Here is a 22,077-nt window from a genome sequence, read left to right as displayed (position 1 = left end):
CAGTGAAACCCATCTTGAGACATCACTTAAAGGACTGAGAATAATCAATTGCTTAATGGAAATGATCTTTTCAGCAAAGTTGGAGCACAATTATAATTCACACATTTGGGAATCTTTTGGAGCTATGTCTGAAGACATGAGGTTCTTTAATAAGGGCAGTCTCTTGTAGAGGTTATACTGTAAATATGTAGGTGAACTCCCCTTAACTTCATTCCTATTGTGTATGTGTGAATAAATAAAATGTACTGTAAAAGAACTGCAGCCTTGGATTTTTTCCAAAGCTGAACTTTGCCAGATGTAATGCAGTACTCATAACATTAGCTTAGCACATTAGCCACTTACTTATTTCCAATCAAAAATGCTGTCTTGTTTGATATGCAACTAGAAAATTGATGTGCCCACCATTTGTTGTTTCTTTCAGAATTCTTACAGTTGGGAAGCTTATATTTTCATTCCAGAAATTTACACTCATCTATCAAAAGAAGACATATTTGGGGAGTACCACTGAAGGCCTTAAAATACATACATATCAGTAAATATAGAAAGGGTGAAATCCTAGCCCCACTGCAGTCAATGGCAGAACTCCTACTGATTTCAGTGTGGCCAGGATTTCACTCTAAACTTCCAAGACCCCTTTACATTAAAGGAGTGCACCATTTCCAGGGCAAATGGTACAGATAAGTATCGCAACCATTTGCACCTGAAAAAATGCAGAGTCCCACTAACCACCCTTCAGTGTGTCCCCACTAACCAGCTTGGTACTGCAGTCTTCACATTTTCTCCACTCACTGCTGTAGCTGGCACCTATCTCATATATCCCAGCACAGCTCCCTAACGCATGGCATTGAGCAGGTAATGTATTGCATGCATTATATGTGTCATATAATTAGGATGTATTTGATACAATTAACATAATACAATGTATCTGCACTTGTTAGCGTTATGATCTATTTGGTTTTCAATGCTAAATTCCAGCTGTTGCCTCCAGTAAACCAACCAGATCTGGCCCTGTCCTGAAAGGCAAAAGCTACTCCCTCATACAACTGCATGCAGATACCATAGTTAAGGTAGCCAGGACATGCTGGGCAGGAAGGGGCCTGTGTCTGCACTGCCTTGCACCTTACGTCATCATTTACAGATGTGCAAAAGGAAAGGAAAGCAGGTGCAAAACTATGCCAAGTCAGAATAGTACCTTTTCTTTCCCTCAGTGAACAAACTCTGACAGGTGCAATTGACTACACAATGTGTAAGGAAGTAGGGAATCTATTGTGAGGATGTGACAGGGTGCTGAAGCCTAACAGATTGATGAGCACTCTAGTCACTGTGGCATCAATTATCTTCCCCAGTGCTGGCTGATTGAGGAAATAGGGAGGCATTAGCCAATCAGATGGGGAGGCTGGGTGATTTAAGGAACTAACTGGCCTATCAACTGACTAGCTTGATAAAAGGCAAGAAGGAAGTATTAGGGGGCTAGGGCTAGCTGTAGCTAGACTGAAAGAGAATCCTTTCCCTCCCAGCGTCTGAAAGCAATAGGGTCATATGTATTAGAATTGTTGTATTGTACTATACAGGTGTTGGTGGAGGCGCCTTGAATATATTATTCAGAGTGGACACTAAAATAAGGGAGTCTAACTGGTTTTTGTAGTGACCCAGGATAGCAGGGCCGGGGGATTGCCAAATGCCCTGTTACAGATGGATAGATCTGGCGGCTATTATAATGGTCTCTCCTCCTAGGAGGTTTTTTTGAAATTAGGGGTTTTTTTGTTTGTTTGTTTTTAAAGTTACTTTTTATGACTGTAGGCCCATTTCTGAGACCCACCCAGAGTTGAGGGGTTGAGTGGGGGCTGCAACCTCAGGCCTGGTTTTGTAGATGAACTAACATTTTCTTTCTCAGCCTAGCTAGTACTCGATGTTCCTAGCTCTGAAAATGGTCTTGTAAGAGTTTCTATGAGTCTTTTGGGTAAGCAGAGGTAGCTAGAATTTATTTGGAGGTGGAATCAGCCCCTTGATTTTGTACACATCATTTCAGTGCCTTTTCATTCATGTCCCTACTTTTGTTTTCTTGTACAGCTATCTGGAAACAGAGAGATGTACTAGAGGCAGTTCCCAACCTGCCAGATCAATCACAATGGTTGACATGGGCTCATCGGTTGGGAGCAGGAATTACTGTAATAAGAGATCAATATTCTGATTTCCAGACTAGGTCATTGGAATTAGAGCAGAAATGTAAAATGGAGGATGTGCAAAAGGAAAATATATCACCGAGTGGCTGCATTACTAAGTATACTCCTGGGCTCCTACAGAGTGAAATTCTCCCATGATGCAAAGCTTTGCACACTACTTAACCCTGAAAGGGGCCCCATGCTGACCTCATAATGGCTGGTGCAGAGGACAGGCCATGGGTATGTAACAAGAAAGGCCATGTAACTACATTTACCCTGAACCAACACCACAGGCAGCCAGTGTGGCAGTATCTAGCTAGTGTAAACCACACTAGTCAAGTGTGGGTCTCTGTATAGCCAAGTACGCAGTTCAAATGTAGCTCTGTGTGATCTCAGTGTAACTGTGAAATTTTGGAAAGTTTTGATTCGAGCCTGGATTGCAAACTCTCAAATTTGGGAGTGTGTGTTTGCACCCATGATTTTTGTATTGCCCCATTCCAGAGATATGAAGTTCAGATCCAGAATATGGCTTCATGATTGTGGTTCAAGACTCATTTCTACTGAGAAAGATTAGAATGAGTTAGAGGTGAATATAGCAATAAGATATAAAATTGTAGGCTTCTTACAGACTACAACCTAGTAGGCTATGGGTGCACAATTTGGTCACAGGAGTGAATGCTGTAAGTCACCCAAGAACCTCCAAAGCAAAACAGCCTCCTGACACACACCCTGGAGTAGCTTATTGCTGCCAGAATATGGCTCATTCATTTTGCATTTCAGAATTTTTATTTTCACTTTTTAAGATGTAATTTATGAATTATGAAAGTAGTTCCTAGTAACATAACATGAGAAATGAGAGAAGTTATAAATGCTATTTTCTCTAACTCTATTTTTAAGGTTCCCTGTGCTATTAGGAACCCTTTGCCCCCTCTCCATTTTCTCCAGAAGCTAACCTGCCTTATTAACAACAGTTTGTGGCCCCAAAGCCAAATTTAACTCACTCTCTTTAATAAAAATTTTTACTGAACAGCACCGGGATTCTGCTTTTCACTAGAACTTGAGCTGACCATGTCTGAAAGGTAACAAACAGCTGTTGAAATGGCCCTTTGGCCTTTTGTGAAAAAGCAATCTGTTTTAGGTGTAACTTTCCCCTTCAAATCTTTCTTCTCTCCCCATCTCCAAATGCCTCCCTTCATCCCCATACTCACAGAAGATCTCATTTAACACTGATAATGTGGTAGAACCTACTGGCCAACCAAGCCTTATTATCTTTGTCCTCCACATCAGTGTTACTCTCTCTTACACACACACACACATATAATATGTGTAGGGAATTATTATGTGTGAATCAGTGACGCGGTACGAATTATGCACTGCGGGGATTGAGATACAGCTGTGGCATCGTCCAAAAGGCCCAGCCAGCCAATGAGAATGTGATTTTTTGAACGTCAGTATCCCCAACCAGATTAGAATGGCTCTTCATTACCCTGAACTACTCAGTCCTTCAACATAGATATTGTTCCTGATTATTTATTAAGAGCCCACTACTATAGCCTTTACTCACACTTTGTCTGCACTGCAACTGGACACCTGCAGCTGGCCCATGCCAGCTGACTTGGGCTCATGGGCTTGGGCTAAAGGGCAGTTTAACTGTGGTGCAGACATTTGGGCTCAAGCTAGAGCCTGAGCACTGGGATCCTCACCCCCTTGCAGGGTGCCAGAGCCCGGGCTCCAATCCAAGCCCAAATATCTACACCGCGATTAAATTGCTCACTAGCCTGAGCCCCATGACCCCAAGTCAGCTGGCATAGGCCAGCTATGGGTTTTTAATTGTACTGTGGACATACCCTAAGGCTTTTATCCTCCCTCATGGACACAAGGGTTCTGCTTGCCTCTTTCCAGTTACAGGATTGCAGCCTAAATTTGCATTTCTTATTTGACAGCTAACACAAATAGAACAGGTGAATTATCTGATAAATCAGGAAATAAGTATTTCATAAGAAACAGAACAGATACAGGCATACATTTAGCTTTTAAATGTATATCTAGATCTACACTTTTTATTTACATTAATTGTTTCAATATAAAACACAAATCTTTGCTTCCCCCATCCTTCTTTAGCTGCAGTAACTATGTCCTTTAATATGATTTTTTTTAATTTTGAGTCTTTGGTAAATATAAAGGATAAATTTAGAAGGATGATTTGTCTAGACATTGATTGCTTTTGCCATAATTTAAAGTTATATTTGATTTTTCGGTGGCATTTCATTTACACATCTCAGCTGGTAACATTTACACATAAACACAAACATATTTAGTCCATTCCTATGACAGTTTTGGATGTTTTTACATTGCTATGTCAGAATGACGTTGCTACTTCAGAGGCGTTTGGGAGTAAAGTGTTCTGTGGAGGGTGATTTAGTCCTTTACACGGTCTCACCAGAGTGGTTGGTGGCATTTCTGGCTCACCACTTAGAACTCTTTCATATAGTTTTTCAGTTTTAGGAATATTAACTTGATAACACTCTTTCAGCTTTGGCTGTTGTGGAAGAAAATTGGACTTCCCGAGCTGAAGGATGGGCTGATAAATTGGTGTTGTAGAATATGCAATCATATAATCATTTTCATAATGCAATGGGATGGTTTTGCGTGTTTGGGACTGTTGGACATAAAATCTACAATATCTTTCTGTGTCCTTGTAAGTCCATCCATCTGTACTGGCTGTAGTACCTGGAAGAGAAGTAATGTTTTAACAATTTTTTTTTTTTCTGGAATACAGTGATCTAATATGTTCTGCCAGGAGAGAAATATCAAATTCCCATTACTTTCACCAGCATTATGCAATTAGATGTGTTTATTTCTACAAAAAGAGTTTTATATATCAAGAAAAACATAATCACACTTCTGTGCTTGGTTAAGGGGCAGATTTCCATGCATGTCAATGGGAGCAACATCATGTCCTAAAATTAGGCTCGGATCCTAAAAAGAAACACTTCCCCCTACTGTTACTCACACCTTCTTGTCAACTGTTTGAAATGGGCCACTCTCATTATCACCACAACAGTGATTTTTCCTCCCTTGGTATCCTACTGTTAATTGAATTGTCTCGTTAGACTGACCTCCCACTTGGTAAGGCAACTCCCATCTTTTCATGTGCTAGGTATTTATACCTGCTTCTGTATTTTCCACTCCATGTATCTGATGAAGTGGGTTCTAGCCCACGAAAGCTTATGCCCAAATAAATTTGTTAGTCTCTAAGGTACCACAAGGACTCCTTGTTTTTTTTTAAACCCAATTTGAATTCAAGTGTTTCCAAGATCAGGGCTTTAGTAATAGCAAAATCAGTGTGATACACAAGGGATTTGACAATAAGCAATGTAACTGTAAATATATTTTATTTGCTAAATGCCCAAACATGTTGTAGACACTTTACAGAAAAAATAGAAAGACAGAGGCCTAAAATTTCAAAAGTGACAAATTATTTTGGGTATCTGAGTTTTGGGATGCTCAGCTTGAAACACCGTAAAGTGTGGAATCAGCACTTTCTGAAAATCAGACTCCTTTAAAGTGTGCTAAGCTAGGCACCTAAAAATTGAAGACCCACAAATCATAGTCACATTTTGGCAAATTAAGGCTAGAAGACCTGATTCTTCACTGGGCATTCCATTTGCATGCCTGTGTAACTCCACTGATTCACCACCGCAGTAATGCAGTGGTGATTCAGGCCCATGATCTCTGCCTAAAAAAACGTACTATCTTTTTATACGTGTTGCCCTGAAGAGTTTGAAGTTAAATTTATACTTACCAACTTGCTTTCCAGCTGTCTGTGAAGGTGGCTTCTTTAACCCCTCCCCACTGATATCAGAATCACTATCATTAAACTCGCTATCTCCTTTCCCACTGTCTTTCACACTAAACTGATCAGGAGTTGAATGGGAGCTGAAAGCAAAAGGAAACCATTAGTGTATTGTCTTTTCCATACTCTGCCTGGATGTGAAATTCTGTAAATGTCCAAAAATATTAAATGTAAGAAAAACACTACTTTACCTTAAACTCGAAGCAGATTCTTGCTCCTGCCAAAGAGATGGGGAATGAAAAGGAACAAGAACTTGACCCTGACAAAAGGAAGAAATAGCCATGTTAATACTTTTGCACCTCTCAATATAAAAACAATAATTTAAGCACAAGGTTTACTGCAAGTGGATGGATAATATGATTCTAACATATCAAATAAATAGAAAAATAATAATTACAACAAACAGAAATAAACCATAGCCACTATATATCAACAAAAACACATATACATCTCTATAATAATATTTAGCTGTGATAGAACCCTTTTCATCTCTAGATCTCAAAGCACTTTACAGAAGTAGGTACATACACTTATTCCTATTCTACAGACAGAGAAACTGAGTTACTGAGAAGTGAAATACAGGCAGTAACCCAGTGGCAGAGTCAGAAATCAGATCCAGATCTTCAGATTCCCAATCCAGTGACCACTATGTCTACAAGCGAACAGATCTAGTTCTTCTATGACCAAAATGTCCAGATATGAATCAAGCTGAATTGGGTAGGTGACCTCATGGGATGTTATGTCAAGCGCTTACTAAAGATTCCTGGGAGTTGAAAGGATGGATTAATTGCAGAGCCGCTGAAAAGGAAGCAGGTGTGCTTACCTGGGAGTCTCTGCTCCTGGCTTTCCTCCCTTGGGCAGAATGACACAAGGACTCTCTGCTGCTGTCCTCCGCCTGGGAAGTCTCACTGGGGCTCTCAGACTCGGTGGTAACAGAGAGCTGGCAGAAGTCTGCCTGGCCCGGGGAGGAGCTCCCTGCCTGGGAGCCTGAGCCCTTCAGCAGCCTGGCTTCCTGGCCTCCCCCCTGCTCTTCGGGCCCACGCTGGAAGTGAGTCTTGCTCCTCCTGCAGCTGGAGGCCACGGCGATGATAGCGACCAGCAGCAAGCCGCAGCCCCCGGCCAGCACAGCGATGAGGACCACGGAGGGGTCCAGGCGGGGCTGCCGCTGCAGCTCCTCGGCCGAGGGCTGCACGACCACGATCTCCACGCTAGAGGGGAGTGTGTCCGTGGGAATGAGCCGGACGGCGGCCGTGCAGGACAGCGACGGCCTCCCGCGGTCGTGGACAGCGACGACAAGCGGGAAGGCCGCTTCCGAGGCCCTTCCGCGCAGCCTCCTCCGCAGGGCCAGCTCCCCGGTGTCCCGGTTCAGGGCGACCAGCGGGTGGGCGCCGCCCCGGAGGGAGTAGGAGAGCTCGGAGTTCGCGCCTTGGTCCGCGTCGCTGGCCGCGAAGCGGGCGATCAGGTACCCGGCGGGGGCGCTGACGGGCAGCAGCAGCTCGGCGGAGCCGTTGGCCAGCGGCGGGGAGGTGATGGCCGGGGCGTTGTCGTTCTGGTCCACCACCCGGACCCTGAGGCGGGCCCGCTGGCAGAGCTGGGGGGCGCCCCCGTCGCAGGCTTCCAGCTCCACCTCCGCCAGCGGCAGCTCCTCGCAGTCCAGCGGCTGCCGGGCGTGGACGGACCCGCTGTGGGGATCCAGGGAGATCAGACCGGAGCGGGGGCCGCCGCCCGGGCTCCGTGTCTCCAGCAGCCGGTAAAGCACCTTCCCGTTGCGGCCCAGGTCGGGGTCGCGGGCCACCACGGTGGCGAGGTAGGCGCCCGGCGGGTTGTTCTCCAGCACCGCCACCTCGTAGACGGGCTTGGAGAAGAGCGGCGCGTTGTCGTTCTCGTCGCTCACGCGCACCGTGTACTGCCGGACGGTCCTGAAGGGCGGCGAGCCCAGGTCCTCGGCCACCAGGGTCAGGTTGTACTCGGCCACGCGCTCGCGGTCCAGCGGCGCGGCGGTGACGAGCACGTAGCTGTCGGCGTAGGCGCGCTGCAGCGCGAAGTGCTCGTGCCCGTAGAGGGCGCAGCGCACCTGCCCGTTGGGGCCCGAGTCCCTGTCCGAGGTGCTGACCAGCGCCACGAAGCTGTCGCGCGCCGCCGCCTCGCTGACGTAGGCCACCCCGGCGCCGGCGGGGGCGCCGCTCAGGGGGCTGACGCTGATGCCCGGCGCGTTGTCGTTCACGTCGGCCAGGCGCACGATGACTTTGCACGTGGCCGCCAGGGGGCTGGCGCCCCGGTCCTGCGCCTGCACGTCCAGCTCGTAGGTCCGCTGCCGCTCGTAATCCACCGGCCCCTCCAGCGTCAGGCGGCCCGAGAGCGGGTCCAGCCGGAAGAGCTGCCGCGCCTCGGCCGGCACCTGGCTGCCGAAGCCGTAGACGATCTCGCCGTTGGGCCCCTCGTCGGCGTCGGCCGCCTCCAGGTCCAGCAGCAGGGAGCCCCGCGGCGCGTCCTCGCCCAGCTCCACCGTGACCGAGCCCTGCGGGAAGGCCGGGCTGTTGTCGTTGGCGTCCAGCACCCGGACGCTCACCGTGGCCGTGCCCGAGCGGGCCGGGCTGCCGCCGTCCTGGGCCACCAGCTCCAGCGTGTAGGCGGCCTGGGTCTCGCGGTCCAGCTCCTGCAGCAGCACCAGCTCGGCGCTTTTCCCGCCGTCCGCCCGCGTCTGCGCCTCGATGCCGAAGTGGCTGTTGCGCGAGAGCCGGAAGCTCTGGATGGAGTTGGAGCCCACGTCCGGGTCCAGGGCGATCTCCAGCGGCAGGCGGGTGCCGGGCGCGGCGCTCTCGGACACCTCGAGCGGGATGTGCGCCTGGGGGAAGCGCGGCGCGTTGTCGTTGATGTCCCGCACCTCCAGCTCCACGTGCACCAGCCGGTACTGCTCCTGCCACAGGCTCACCACGTCGAAAGCCAGGACGCACTGGAGGGACGGGCCGCACAGCCGCTCCCGGTCGATCCCTGCCTCGCCGATGCTCAGCTGCCCGTCCCCCTCCCGCACCCGCACCAGCGAGCTGTTGCTGAACTGCTCCATCAGGCGGAAACTGCCGAGGGGTCTGTCCCCAGAGCTGGACTGCAAATCGTCCGACAGCACCCCAAAGACTGTACCGGGGGCGTCTTCCTCGTCCGTGTGGTACCTGACCGTCTCACCCAGGCACCCTGCGACCAGGAGACACAGCAGCACAGAGCTTAGTCCCGCTCTGGACAACGTGAGACCAGGAGACATAACCCCTGAGATCCTACCACGCAGCCCTCAAAAAAAGCCACTGGCACTTTGTGTTGTGGAAGCTTTAAAAAGGCCAGATTAGAAACAGACCAAAAGCCCCCACTCCTGAATGCCCGGACTGATCACTGTCCCCCCTTTAAACACATCCCAGCAATCAAAACCTCTCTGCTGTGAAATTGATGCCAGGAGTCTTTAAGTAGCTCTGCGTGCCCCAGGCTACAGCTTGCCTTTTTGCTCTCTGCGCCCTTCCCCAGAGATTATATAGATAAGGATATGCAAATCAGCATCTCCCCTGACCAATCCTCTGATCCCTAGGGACACCAGTGTCATCGTGTCCCCTGCATGGACTCAGTGGGACATTCCCCCAAGAAATGAACAATCTGTCAATCACACATGCAAACACATTGCTCTGTTCTCTAGCAAGCTTGGCGACTAAAGTTTTCCCACTAACTTGCTCTCCAGATGTACAAAAGCAGAGGACTTTTCCCTGTAATACATTTAAGAATGTTCTTATACAAACACTATATTAAAAAGCCAAACGCATATAAGCGGGGTGGCGTGGTAGGAGGAAGCTAGGAAGAAGAATGATAATGACAGGAATTCCCACATTAGCAAAAAGAAAAGGAGGGCTTGTGACACTTTAGAGACTAACCAATTTATGTGAGCATAAATAAATGCTCGAAATGCATTTATGCATATAAATGCTCGAAAGCTTATGCTCAAATAAATTGGTTAGTCTCTAAGGTGCCACAAGTCCTCCTTTTCTTTTTGCGAATACACACTAACACGGCTGCGACTCTGAAACCACATTAGCGGTTACTTGTGTATGCATGGAGGCAACATAATTAGTCCTTTTGATATTTTTATGAGTTAAAGAATATGAATTAACACTGTCCTTTTTCTTCCACCTCGCTTAATATTCATCAGGGCTGATCAGTGAGAAACTCCTGAGTTTAATCCTTCAAGAGACCAGGCAGGAAGCCCACCAACTCTTAGTACCAATACTGTCTCCTTAGGTGGTGGAAGAAAGAAGCGAGGGAGGTTTCCACTGATATTTTAGGTGTATTCAAAAAGAAAAGGAGTACTTGTGGCACCTTAGAGACTAACCAATTTATTTGAGCATGAGCTTTCGTGAGCTACAGCTCACTTCATCAGATGTATGATTTATGATTAAGGTGTGAGTGTGCGTGCGCAGGCCCATAAAAATATTGCAATGAGAATATTTCTGTTTAAAGTCCTTGCACGGAGGAAGCTGCGAGTGGTTTGAAAAGTGGGAGGCTCAAAGGGAATGAAACGATCTGCCCAAATGCCGGGTGGCAACAAATCGTTTGGTGTCAAGTTCCCTGACTGTGCCAGAGTGTCACCTTGTTGACAGTTCTAACCATTGTTTACAAAGTGATGAAAAAAGTGTATGGTTTTCTAATGTATATTAGCATCGCTATACATAAGTATTGACCTGCTCCTCGAGAAATGATTCTTCTTCCATGCACACTTAGAAAAGACATAACTTATCAACTGTGCTAAACAGATCAATGGAGTCCAAAAATAAGGTAGAAATTTCAAATAAATAACTGAAACCAAGTGACACCGGGAAGGCGTTCTGCCTTTGTGACGAAGTGGGACTGTTCTTAATGTTTCCTCTGAATAGTGTGGGGGTGCCTCAGTTTCCCCTAGGCAGTTCTTAAGTATCTAGGGGGTGGAGTAAGGGTGTATGATCATTGCAGAGCCCTAGAGGGCATGTGTGTGCAGGAGTCTGGACACAGAGAATGGCCGACACCCTGTTTCCTGGCAACTGATGGCCTGGGCCCTTCCCCCCCTGCAAGGTGAAAGCTGAAGGGTTGGAGAACAAAGGAATCAGGTGACCACCTGGCCCGGGGAAAGGAACAAAGCCCAGAGGAGGAGGGGCTGGAGGGAGTTTCAGTTTGGGGCTGGCTGGGACATGGAGTGAAGTGCAGACGTGGTTGTCTGGCTCACTGCCCCCCAAAATGGACCCAGCTGAGGGGTCCCGTTCTCTGCACCTGCAAGCTCTGTTTTAGACCATGTTCCTGTCGTCTAATAAACCTTCTGTTTTACTGGCTGGCTGAGAGTCACGTCTGACTGCGAAGTTGGGGTGCAGGACCCTCTGGCTTCCCCAGGAGCCCCGCCTGAGCGGACTCGCTGTGGGAAGCGCACGGAGGGGCAGAGGATGCTGAATGCTCCGAGGTCAGACCCAGGAAGGTGGAAGCTGTGTGAGCTGCGTGTCCTGAAGACAGGCTGCTCACAGAAAGGCGACTGCCCCAGAGTCCTGACTGGCTTCATGGGGAGCAGTTCCAGAGCATCGCCCAGGGACTCTGTGACAGCCTTATTTCTAGAATTCGTTTGTGTGGTTGCTTGGTTTTGTGTATGTATGTGGGGGAGGGGTTACTTTGGGGGTTTTCTGCTTGTATGTTTCAGATCAGATCAATATTGTCAACATTATTTTGAACACTTTTTATAGGAATAATTAATATTCGTTTTCTACTGTAAGTTCCATACCATGCATCTCTCATCAGCTGATGATCTGAATGTTCAATATTTTTTTTACATCTTATAGAAAATTAACTTCTACTAACCCACTATTGACCCAGGTACTATTGTTTCATTTTCAAGGTGTGCTTTTGATTATTATGACATAAGTATGACATCTGGGCCTTATTTTTCATACATTTAGTATATCAAACCAAAGTACATATTATTTTTGTTAGCTGCTGCTAGACCGATTTTATAATCACACCAGTCCTCCATAGTGTGTAAATGATCAGTGAATGCTTGACCTAAAGAAGGGAGAGTGCTATGTTGCTTTCTGTTGGGATTTTATTATTACATATGATTACTGCTATAATAAACAATCGTATTAAAAACAAAGCATTCTGTATTAACTAAGGACATTTGGAGTTGAAGGAAAGAGACATTTTCCGAGGCAAGATCAACGCTGCACCCGTTGAGTGACAGGCGAGCTAACAAAGGAACTGTATGATGTGTGTCCCTTTTTGGCATCTGGCTTTAGCATGCTGTGTTTACAACCCTGAGCTGCTGAAACACACACGTTACATTCTGTCAGGCTTGGGTTAGGTTAAAAAAAATCGATCTTAACATCAAAAGTTTTGTGGGAAGCTTGCTTGCTTTCAAGTTTGCCAGCACATCCTGACAAAAGGTGAGTCTCGGAACCGAATGGGGACCTCTGCAGGAGCTTTAAAAAAATCAAAATAAAGCAAAAACTGTGCTACAGACAGGGCAAAGTGTGAGTGAATGCAGGCGAGGAAAGCAGCAATTTGTTCCTCTTGTTCAGTTTAGTAAAACCACATGATGGTGCTTTGGGGAAAAAAAAGTCAAAACAAAACCCTTCTGCCCCGAAAGTTCACATTTGTTCCTGAAACAAAAGCCTATGATACACTAATTTTCGCCAGATTGTTGGGGAATCAAATCCGTTAAACAGGATTTAAAACTTTGCAAGAGAAAACAAAATAATGAGACGGAAGGGGTAGTTTAAATGGCAACGATGCCTAAACTCGGAGCGGCCAGATACGCTCTAATAGAACTGCAACGCCCACGTGGTTGTCTTCAGCTTGACATCATATAATAAATAGATAAGAGCTGGATTCCAACATCCTAAATCACAGTGCGTAGCAGTTTGCTCCCCGAGTCGTCTCATTTCTTCGCGTCTACTCAGAGTGTAAATTGCTACTCAAGGTGAGTAAGGGCATCCGAATCTGGCTGTGCACCCTTGTCTTTGCTGGGATTTCAGCCCAAAGTGGAGTAGCTGCACTGATGCAAATTCCTTAGGCTGCTAGTCTGACTCCAGCCCTGTACTTCCCTGCAAATCTGCTCTTAAAGCCCCGGATCTGGCGGCGGCGGCGGCGGGAGAAGGTTTTCCAGCAGCAGAGTAACTGAGCAAGACAGCTGCAGGCTGCTCTCTAAAAGGACCCCCTCTCAAAACCTGGTGCTCTAGGAAGCAACACAGAATCTCATCCCTCCCGTATAGAGCTCACATTGATTCAGTACAACTTGCAGGGATACAGTTAAGCCCCAATTTCAAAGTGGGGTAAGTTGCAAATGTGGCATAGCACCATTTTAAACTGGCCCTACGCCAGGGTTTTGCCCAAGTACGAGTCCAGCTGCTCCACCAGGGGTTGAAATACCTCTGTAGACAAGGCTTAAACCTCCAAGATCATCAAACTGCTTCCCTCTCCTTCCTGTTCCAACTCCCACGCCGAGAAAGTTACAAGAAGTACAAGAAAGTTACAAGAGTTACTGTTGTGAATTATTTGGCTATACAATTTAGAATTTCGTTGCCCTCTAAAGTCTATTCCAGATCTCATTCTATACACTCCGTAATCACAAACACTAATCATGAAACGACCATTAGCATGTTTCCCAAACACATGAAACCACGGGGAAGCTGCTTCAAACTCCCAAATGAAATGCAGCAAGTGGTGATAAGGTTTGTTCTAATGGGAACATAAACTTTTACAAGACCTTGAAAAGTTTTGCTCCTTCAAATTTGTTTTCCCTGTGCAATAAACAATTTCTGCGTGGTTTTAACCTTCATGCAGATTCCTATAAAGGCTGGAAACAATTTGCATTTTTCAAATGCATGCACATTCTGGAGGTTTAATGAGAGCATGTTATCAAGTACAATAGCTTCAAGATTTAAACACCAGGAACTGAAGCCATTAAGAAGAAACAGATATATTTGTTTGAAAAATGAATGTGAAGGGTAGGGATTATTTTTCTGTTTTAGTTTTATAATCATTCCTTGAAAACAGAACCAAAGTTAATCATGTGAGCCAAAGCATACAAATGAGATATGTCTTAATGTCATATTCTTGCACATTATTATTAGACCATTGGCTATTAAATTCTTTTGTGATTAGAACCAGAGGGTTTTGTTTGTTACAAAGATGTCAGTAAAAATACTCATCTCTTTAATAAAGTATATTTTGAGAAGATAATTCAGGATCACAAAGAGCCAACAAGCCATGGCTACCCTAGTGGCAGGTTAAAATATAGTTGAGAATTATTAAAGCACAGCAGTGTAGAAGCAAATCATTTTTATCAAATTCAAAGCCATCTTTTCTTTAACCTGGTGGAAATTAAGGAAGAATCAGAACTAATTGGTATCTAGCCTGAATACAGAAGAGGAATGTATTGAATTATGTCACCTCAGCTTATTTCTAATCTTTTAAGCCTTTTTCCCACAAAGTACATATTGAGAAACATATTTATACAGAGAATGCTGTAATGATATAAGAAAAAAAATCAGTCTTATAATTTAAATACAATTTTGTTCATTATTGTTAACAAACATTTAGATCAGGAAGTCCTTGCACTGGCAAAACTCCCCATTGGATCTGAGGCATTTTGCTTACTTAATAACAACACCTAGATCTCACATAGCATTTTTATCTGTAGATCATAAAGGGCTTTGCAAAAGAAGATAGGTCCCATTATCCTCTAACTCTAGATGGGGAAACTGAGGTATAGGGAGGTGAAACGTTTTGCCCAGTCACACAGCTGGTCAGTAGCAAAGCTGGGCATGGAATCCAGCATTTCTGACTCCTGAGTTAGTGCTTGTTCACTGGACCACACTGCTTCCCCAGGTGGCTGGTGTCTGACATACCAGAGAGAGGGAGAGTGTCCTTCATTTACCAAATAACCAAATCTTGCATTCTTTAAGCAGGCAAAGCTCCTAGTAATATCACCTTTCTGTTGTGTTTTTAAGTTACCCATATAATATATATTTATATGCATATAAATGCCAGACAACACTTTTGAGCACACTGACATCAGTGGAGCTATAATGATTTTCCAGGAGAGGGTCTGGCTCATTTTCTCTGAAATGCTCCTAGGACCCCATTCCCAGTATATCTGATCTGTGGAGGGAGAGGGGAAGAAGGGTGTCTTCTCCTGCTGGCTTTGTCTGTTTCTTCCCCAGCTTCCTCTACTCCACCACCTTCCCGGTGGTTCTTTATTTTTTTGTACAACTACTTTTTTTAGTAACGGTAACCATACATTTTACATAGCATTACTGACCAGAAACAATTTGGTGTGTGTAAATGCTGTTATTTCATCAAACTTCACCTAATTTTCCCCACCCGCGCCCTATTAATTTGAAAGGGTCCACAGCTTTCAACAGCAGAGTATTGTCTTTAACGTAAATGCCATGGGATAAGTCTTTTACTTATTGATCCTTCATGAAATTATAAAAATTAGAGTTGATAAAAGACATAGGAGGCGATCTAGTCCATCTCACTGCCAATGCAAGTGTACGTTCTAGTGTAGTGGTCCTTCAACAGCAGCCCTTGGAGCTGCTTCTGTCACAATGGTGAAGCATCAGTTAGTCTTCAAGCAGTGACACTTCCTGCTACTTGTAGCCCAGCGCAGGACTCTTTTGAGGGTTCCAGGGAGTAAGTTGATCAACTAAACTCAGAATAAGAAGTATGTATCTGCACCCTGCACAGCTGCTTCCTGTCTTTCTTTGTCGAGTGTTTCTTTGGTGTAAATCCAACCATGATCAAAACTAGAGGATTAGCAAACACTGGAGGACAGAACTGCAAAAAGACACAGAAAGGCAACAGGGGGAAATTCAGTTCTAATAAAATCACTTAGCCAGAGAGAGTAAATAAACAGCATAGACACAAAATGGCAGGACAGTCGACTTTCATGCTGTCCTAAAATTTCTTATGACTGTAGCTAAAGCATTCTGGAAAGGTATGAGGTAAGTAGAGTTGGGAGGATAATACAAAAGGGGATATGCATATACTTTCATGAATAAACATATCAAGTTTGATGTGCATTTATTCACCGAATTAGTTTATTGGTTGATTGTAAGTATTTGGATGGCTGCTGGTTTATTTTTGAAAGTTTTTGTGCATTCTGAACTTCATCCTATTGTCATTTTGTTACTATTAATTATTTGCCATTCATTTAATCATTGTGTTCTTATTGTTCTCCCATTTAAAAGTGTCAATCATTTCAATTGTGAATGACCAATCACAAATTATGTGTGAGGGACTGCAGGTATCACACCTGGCCCTCGAGGTTCCCAGGAAGGACTCAGACCATGGCCACCACCCATCACTGCAGAAGAGGGGCTAGTGAAGATCTAGCTCACAAAGGTCCCTGCCCATGAAGCTTCTAACTGGGGTAGATGTCCAGCCCCACCAATTGGCTGGGACATACTATTTAAACCAAAAAGTGGCACAGGAAGTTGTCTGAGTAGCTAACTGAATCTCTGGCTGGCTAATACTATGGGCCCTGCCTACTTGCCTGTGTCCTGAGCCCTGCCTGTTCCTGGCTCCTGGCCCTCAGTCTGTGACTGCCTTCTTTATCCCAGACCCCCTCTGTTCCCCGTTCCCACTTCCCTACCTCACTTCAGGTCCCTGCTTCTACACCCTAACCCTGGCTTCACTCCTGATTTTGTCTCTGGCTGTGACCTTTGGCTTGGCACCTGACTCTGACCCCAGCGCTGGTTCCAGGCTTCTGACTCTAACGATTAGGCCTGACCACCCATCCCCCATTCCCCACATTATGAGTAATAAATAGTCAAAGTAAACAGTTCAGGGACAAGTGTAGCTTGTAATTTTTTCTCAGAAACTATTTGGTGAATACTTATGTGTAACGAATACAAATATTCATACAAATCAAGACTGGCTTTGAGTATGACTCAAAAACAGGAAAAAAGGAATAATGAATCTCATAATTTACTTGCAACAAATAATTTGACCAAATATAAATATTAAGCAAGGGAGCAGGGGAAGAGACATGGCCCCTTTAAAGAAGACCTCTATCTAAAGAAGTAGTGTATAATACAAATGAATTGAAAATTACTGTTGTTATTGCTTTATCCCATGAAAATGTAAAATATGCTTCATGGGCAGGGACCTTTGTGAGCTAGATCTTCACTAGCCCCTCTTCTGCAGTGATGGGTGGTGGCCATGGTCTGAGTCCTTCCTGGGAGCCTTGAGGGCCAGGTGTGATACCTGCAGTCCCTCACACATAATTTGTGATTGGTCATTCACAATTGAAATGATTGACACTTTTAAATGGGAGAACAATAAGAACACAATGATTAAATATGTCAAGTGATGAGGTTTCTATTACTTCCCGAGGGAGGCTGTTCCATAATCTAATAGATCTCATTGTCAGAAAGTATTATCTGCATTTTCCCTTTCCTAATTATCCCATTTTTCCTTATACCTCTCTAATTAATTTTTCTCTCTTTCTTGGTGTTTGCATCCTTGAATTAGTTGTATACTGTTATTTTGCATCCCCACAGTAAACTATCATTTTGCTAAGCCATGTATTCTTTCCCCATAAATCAATCCATTCACCACTTTAATCCTTCTTGTTCTTCTTTGAATTCCCTCTATTTTTTCAATGTTTCTAGAAATGAGAGGTGAAATCCTGGCCCTGCTGAAGTTATTTAAGGACTGAGCACAATATTAAAGGTGCTGTGGCAACCAGAACCATATAAAGACTATTATTATTTTCATGTTCTGATGTTTCTTCACATGCCACACAAATTGCATTACAGCTTTGCTGCTCAACATCTCTCCATTTCTTCTCCCCATTGATCTGTTTTAATTCTTTTCCGCAGATGTATCAGCTCGCACTTTTCATTTTTCAAAGATCACATCTCTCTTTTATTTATTTATTTTTAGTTTCCTGCCCATATTTCTAACCTTTCTGGGTCAATTTTTTATTATTTCTGTCCACTCTCATCTTTGCAATGCTTCCCAGTTTAGTACCACCTGTGAATTGTGCTGACATGTTGTTTACCCAGTCTCTCAGGACCTTAATGAAGATGTTAAGTAAGATTGGATATAACACCTTACTATGTGGCACCCCTGTGTACCCGTCCCCCCGTTCAATGTATTTCCATCTATCCCTTTCTTTGTTAGCATTCATCTAGCATTCCCCATGAGATTGTTCACAGCCAAGCCAATTGGAAGTCATACTGAAAATAAGATTTTTGTGAAATAGTGTATCCAATCATAAATGTTTGCTTCAGTGAGGCCCTGATCCTACAACCTGATTAGCCCAAGTGGGCCATTTTACTTGCATGTAACACTGGGCTACATATGAACTCAGGAATCCACCCAAGTAGATCCGATTTCAGAATCTGGCCCTAATTTTGTAATTACATATTTTGAAAAATCAGGTTTGTCTTGCAAAACTTGATGTTTACAAACAGATTCCATTATCATCTGATATTTAGTGATATTTCTCAGAGTGTTGGTTCATTATTTTAGCAAGGACAGCAATTAGACTCCCCCAACAGCAATTGCCAAAATCAGCTGACTCTCCTTTTTGAGGTTTGGTACATTATACTACCTCCTCAGTCCTCCGTGACTTTTCAGAATTGTCAGACGATCAGTAAGCTCAGATGTTTCAAAGATTTCCTGAGGCTGATGTGTTCTGTTCTGCTGAATTTGGATAATATTGACATAAATCATTTCATAGCATGGACTTGAGGGAAATATATTTGTATGGAGGAAATACCGCACAAGGCCCTCTGCACCACCTAAGATCATCGTAGCCCCTAACAGTGTAGGAGGGGAGGTACAGATGGAGAGTTCATATGGTGGCCAAGCTGGAATAGCTGCCATATAGGAATTGTTCGGCACATTACCCATGGGAGCGTAATGGGATGGATTCCATCCTCTATTATTATTTTTTGATTATTAAACCCGCAAAGAGCACTGTGCTTAAATTTCAACTCTCCAGGCTTTGTGCTGAGTATTGGGTGAGTTGATTTTTACACAATAAAATAAATGCTGTGCTTACACTTAATGACTAAAATCCTGCTTGTGCTCAGCTAAAATATAAAATCAGTAGTTTGGAAGAGCAGGCTTGGAGCAAAATACAATTGCTTTGGGAACCTGAAGAACTCAGGGAGTTGGTAATGAGATATGCAGTCTTTCACCCCTACCATAGGTCACTAATTGGAATCTAGACCAAGTTAGTAGTAGTGACCTGAATTTTGGAACTAAAATTGTGATGACTGTGGTGTGGCCTTTAGGAAATAGGCTGGTGATCTCAGGCCAATTCCTAGTAGTAGGTGCCCACACAGCTCTCAGCTGCATCTGGCACCGTTGCTGGTAGTTTCTGGTTAGAGTGCAACATTTCCCTGCACCCAGAGACTGAAATACCCTCTCACCGTTAGAGGTGGGCCCTCTGTGAAGGTACAGGCAAATTGGCCAGGCACTGAGGGGAAGTTTGCACATGCCACAAGTCCTGTGCCTGAATTTTCAGTGTCGCCAATCTGGCAACTTTCCTGAGCACCTAACAATGCACTTAACAATGTAAAAGGAAAACCTCATGGGCGGCGCATGAACTGCTGGCACAGGGAGGCTAGCCCCCAGCCCGAACTTTACACCCGAGGCCCCGCCCCACTAGAGCCCAGAGCTCCACCACTGCAGCCACCGCATAGCACCAGGCGGGTGGGCTGCCCGGCCCCCAACAACCCCAGCCCAGAAGCACCAGGTGGGCTGCCCAGCGCCCTGAGCCCCAAGCGCTGGGTGGGCAGGAGGTGCGGCCCCCAGTGCCCCCAGCCCCGGAACACCGGGCAGGTGGGAGACACGGCGACCCCAGCCCCAGAGCTCCAGGCAGACAGGAAGCATGGCCCCAGCCACTTGGAGTCCTGGCCCGCAGACTGGACCCCCTAGCCCTAGCTCCAGCTCCAGCCCAGCCATGAAGGAAGAGCGTGGGTGGGAAGCAGGAGGGAGCCTGGGGCGGAGCATGGGCGGGGCCTCTCCTGGCCTGTGATACCCGCCACCCATGAAACTATAGCTTATTCATATGCTTAAGAAATATACACTAACTATAGAGAGAGAGAGACACACCAAATCATTAAATTAGGGCTTGATCCAAGGCCCATTGGAGACAATAGGAATCTTCCCATTGAATTCAAAGAATATTGGATCAGTCTCTAAATGAGTCATGTGCCGTTTAAACAACAATTAATATTAGACAGAACTTAGAAGCAATGCAAGAAGAGGAACTGCAGCAAAAATAATGAAGAAAACAGTGTAGACATGACAAACAGCTATGCCCTTAATATTCTGATATTTGTCAGCTGTTCTGATATTTAGACAGTTTGTCTTCAAAATAGAAGGATCATTTTTAATCACCTTTGTATTTCTTTCATTTCCCTAGAATATTTAGTGCCATATTTTATTTTGATTGCAATCTTTGTCTTTTGCCACACAGAATAAAATCCAATAATCATGTGCAAAATAAACCTGTTGCAAAGACAGGTTATTATGAGTTGTTGTTATTATTATCTATCACTTGCCAAGCACAGACACTGTGCTTTGACTGATAGATAAGCACAAGTAAGCCATGCTTTTCCATCCAAATTCTGCCTTCAACTACATTTCAAAACTCTATTGACTTCAGGTGTAAAGGAGGGGAGAATTTGTCCCTCCAAATATTAGAAATGCATTTATGGCAAAGGAGAAAGAGCAGGGAGTTAGATTGTACAGACAACCATTAATAGCGAGGGGTTTATTACTTCTTTATCTACATTGTATCAGCTAATGTGTCCTATTTTCCTCTTTCAATGTGATGCAAACTCATGAGTCAGGAAGAGACCTGCAGGGCTATGTTATCCCAAGGGAATGTCAGGATTTCATATCACATTTATCCAGGCTCCCTTTGATTATAATTGCTTTGTGACTTAATGCAAAACTCCAGCTATTCTTGTGTATTGTTTTTCACATGCTGTTTTACTGTAACTAACCAGAGTGCTTTTTCAACTATAGCCATAGATCGCTTTATTTTAAAGCCTAACCCTCACCCTCCTGCACATATACATGCATCCTTGAATTTTGTACTTTGATGAAGAGGTTCACTGGGTAATCTGAGCACTCCAGGATGGGAAGGAGGCTGATAGCTATTCAATGATGCTTGAGTGAAAAACCTTTGGTCAATGACTTGTTTCCTCAGCCTGTTATTTTTTTCCTGCCAGATGGTGTGGGAAATCTATTTCTGAGCCCCTAGACTGAGTTAAAGAATTAGGGTTGCGTGGAGGGCATACCTCCTTTCCCAACTCTTCCAAGCGAGGATTTCAGCACTCTCTATTGTAAACTTTGTAGCTGAACTCTTTCAGAATTCTGTTTACTGCTTCTTCACTTAGCCACATAGAGATTTTACAGCCCTATGTCCAAAGGAAATAGCTTAAAGGCACACACACAGAGAGGCTATATATTGTGCAACACACCCACACGTGGCTTGGTATTTGGATTGCTGGAGAGACATTGCGTATTTCACTTTTGATTGAGGAAGTCCCTCTGTCCAATATGGACAGTGCGTTATTATGCATGAATACAGCATGAGTACACAGCTAAACACAAACATGTCAAAATTTCCTCAGAACTTATGACAGCAGGAAGCCAATTACTTTGAAAAGAATTGGTTCTGTTTCTTGACTGCAGTAACACAAACATACCACACACACACACACACCCCTTGCTCCCAACATCAAGGTAGAGCTTTGCATTTCCAATACTTTAATTCAATACAAGGTAGCATTTTTATGTATTTTATTTTTATTGCCGGGGGTAGAGTGTTAAGTTTCTCTGTAAGAGGTGTAGCAATGACAGGGCTGGAGGATGTTAATATATAATAGATGGGTTCTCGCACTTAAAGACAATGATCTGCAAATTCTTATTGTCAATTTAATTTAGGAAGGAAAAATCATTTAAATAATGATAGAATCTTCCTAATCAAATCAGAGAAGAATATGGCATCCAGAAGAACAACTGATGCCACAGCAGGAC

General features: G+C 44.6%; 1 protein-coding gene across 1 annotated transcript; it reads right to left on the bottom strand.

The window, feature by feature from the left end:
- Window positions 1-4,128: 4,128 nt before the first annotated feature.
- Window positions 4,129-9,274, bottom strand: LOC125637286 (protocadherin-8-like). The gene is made up of 4 exons (XM_048851574.2): window positions 6,842-9,274; window positions 6,210-6,277; window positions 5,968-6,101; window positions 4,129-4,892 (listed from the first exon to the last, which is right to left on the bottom strand). The coding sequence occupies exons 1-4, from the start codon at window positions 9,272-9,274 to the stop codon at window positions 4,522-4,524; spliced, it is 3,006 nt and encodes a 1,001-aa protein (XP_048707531.2). The 3' UTR covers window positions 4,129-4,521.
- Window positions 9,275-22,077: the final 12,803 nt, after the last annotated feature.

Source organism: Caretta caretta, chromosome 1 (assembly GCF_965140235.1).
Source record: "Caretta caretta isolate rCarCar2 chromosome 1, rCarCar1.hap1, whole genome shotgun sequence".
Classification (NCBI taxonomy): Eukaryota; Metazoa; Chordata; order Testudines; family Cheloniidae; genus Caretta; species Caretta caretta.
The sequence above is the reverse complement of the archived record's forward strand: the minus strand, read 5'-3'. Positions and strand labels throughout refer to the sequence as shown.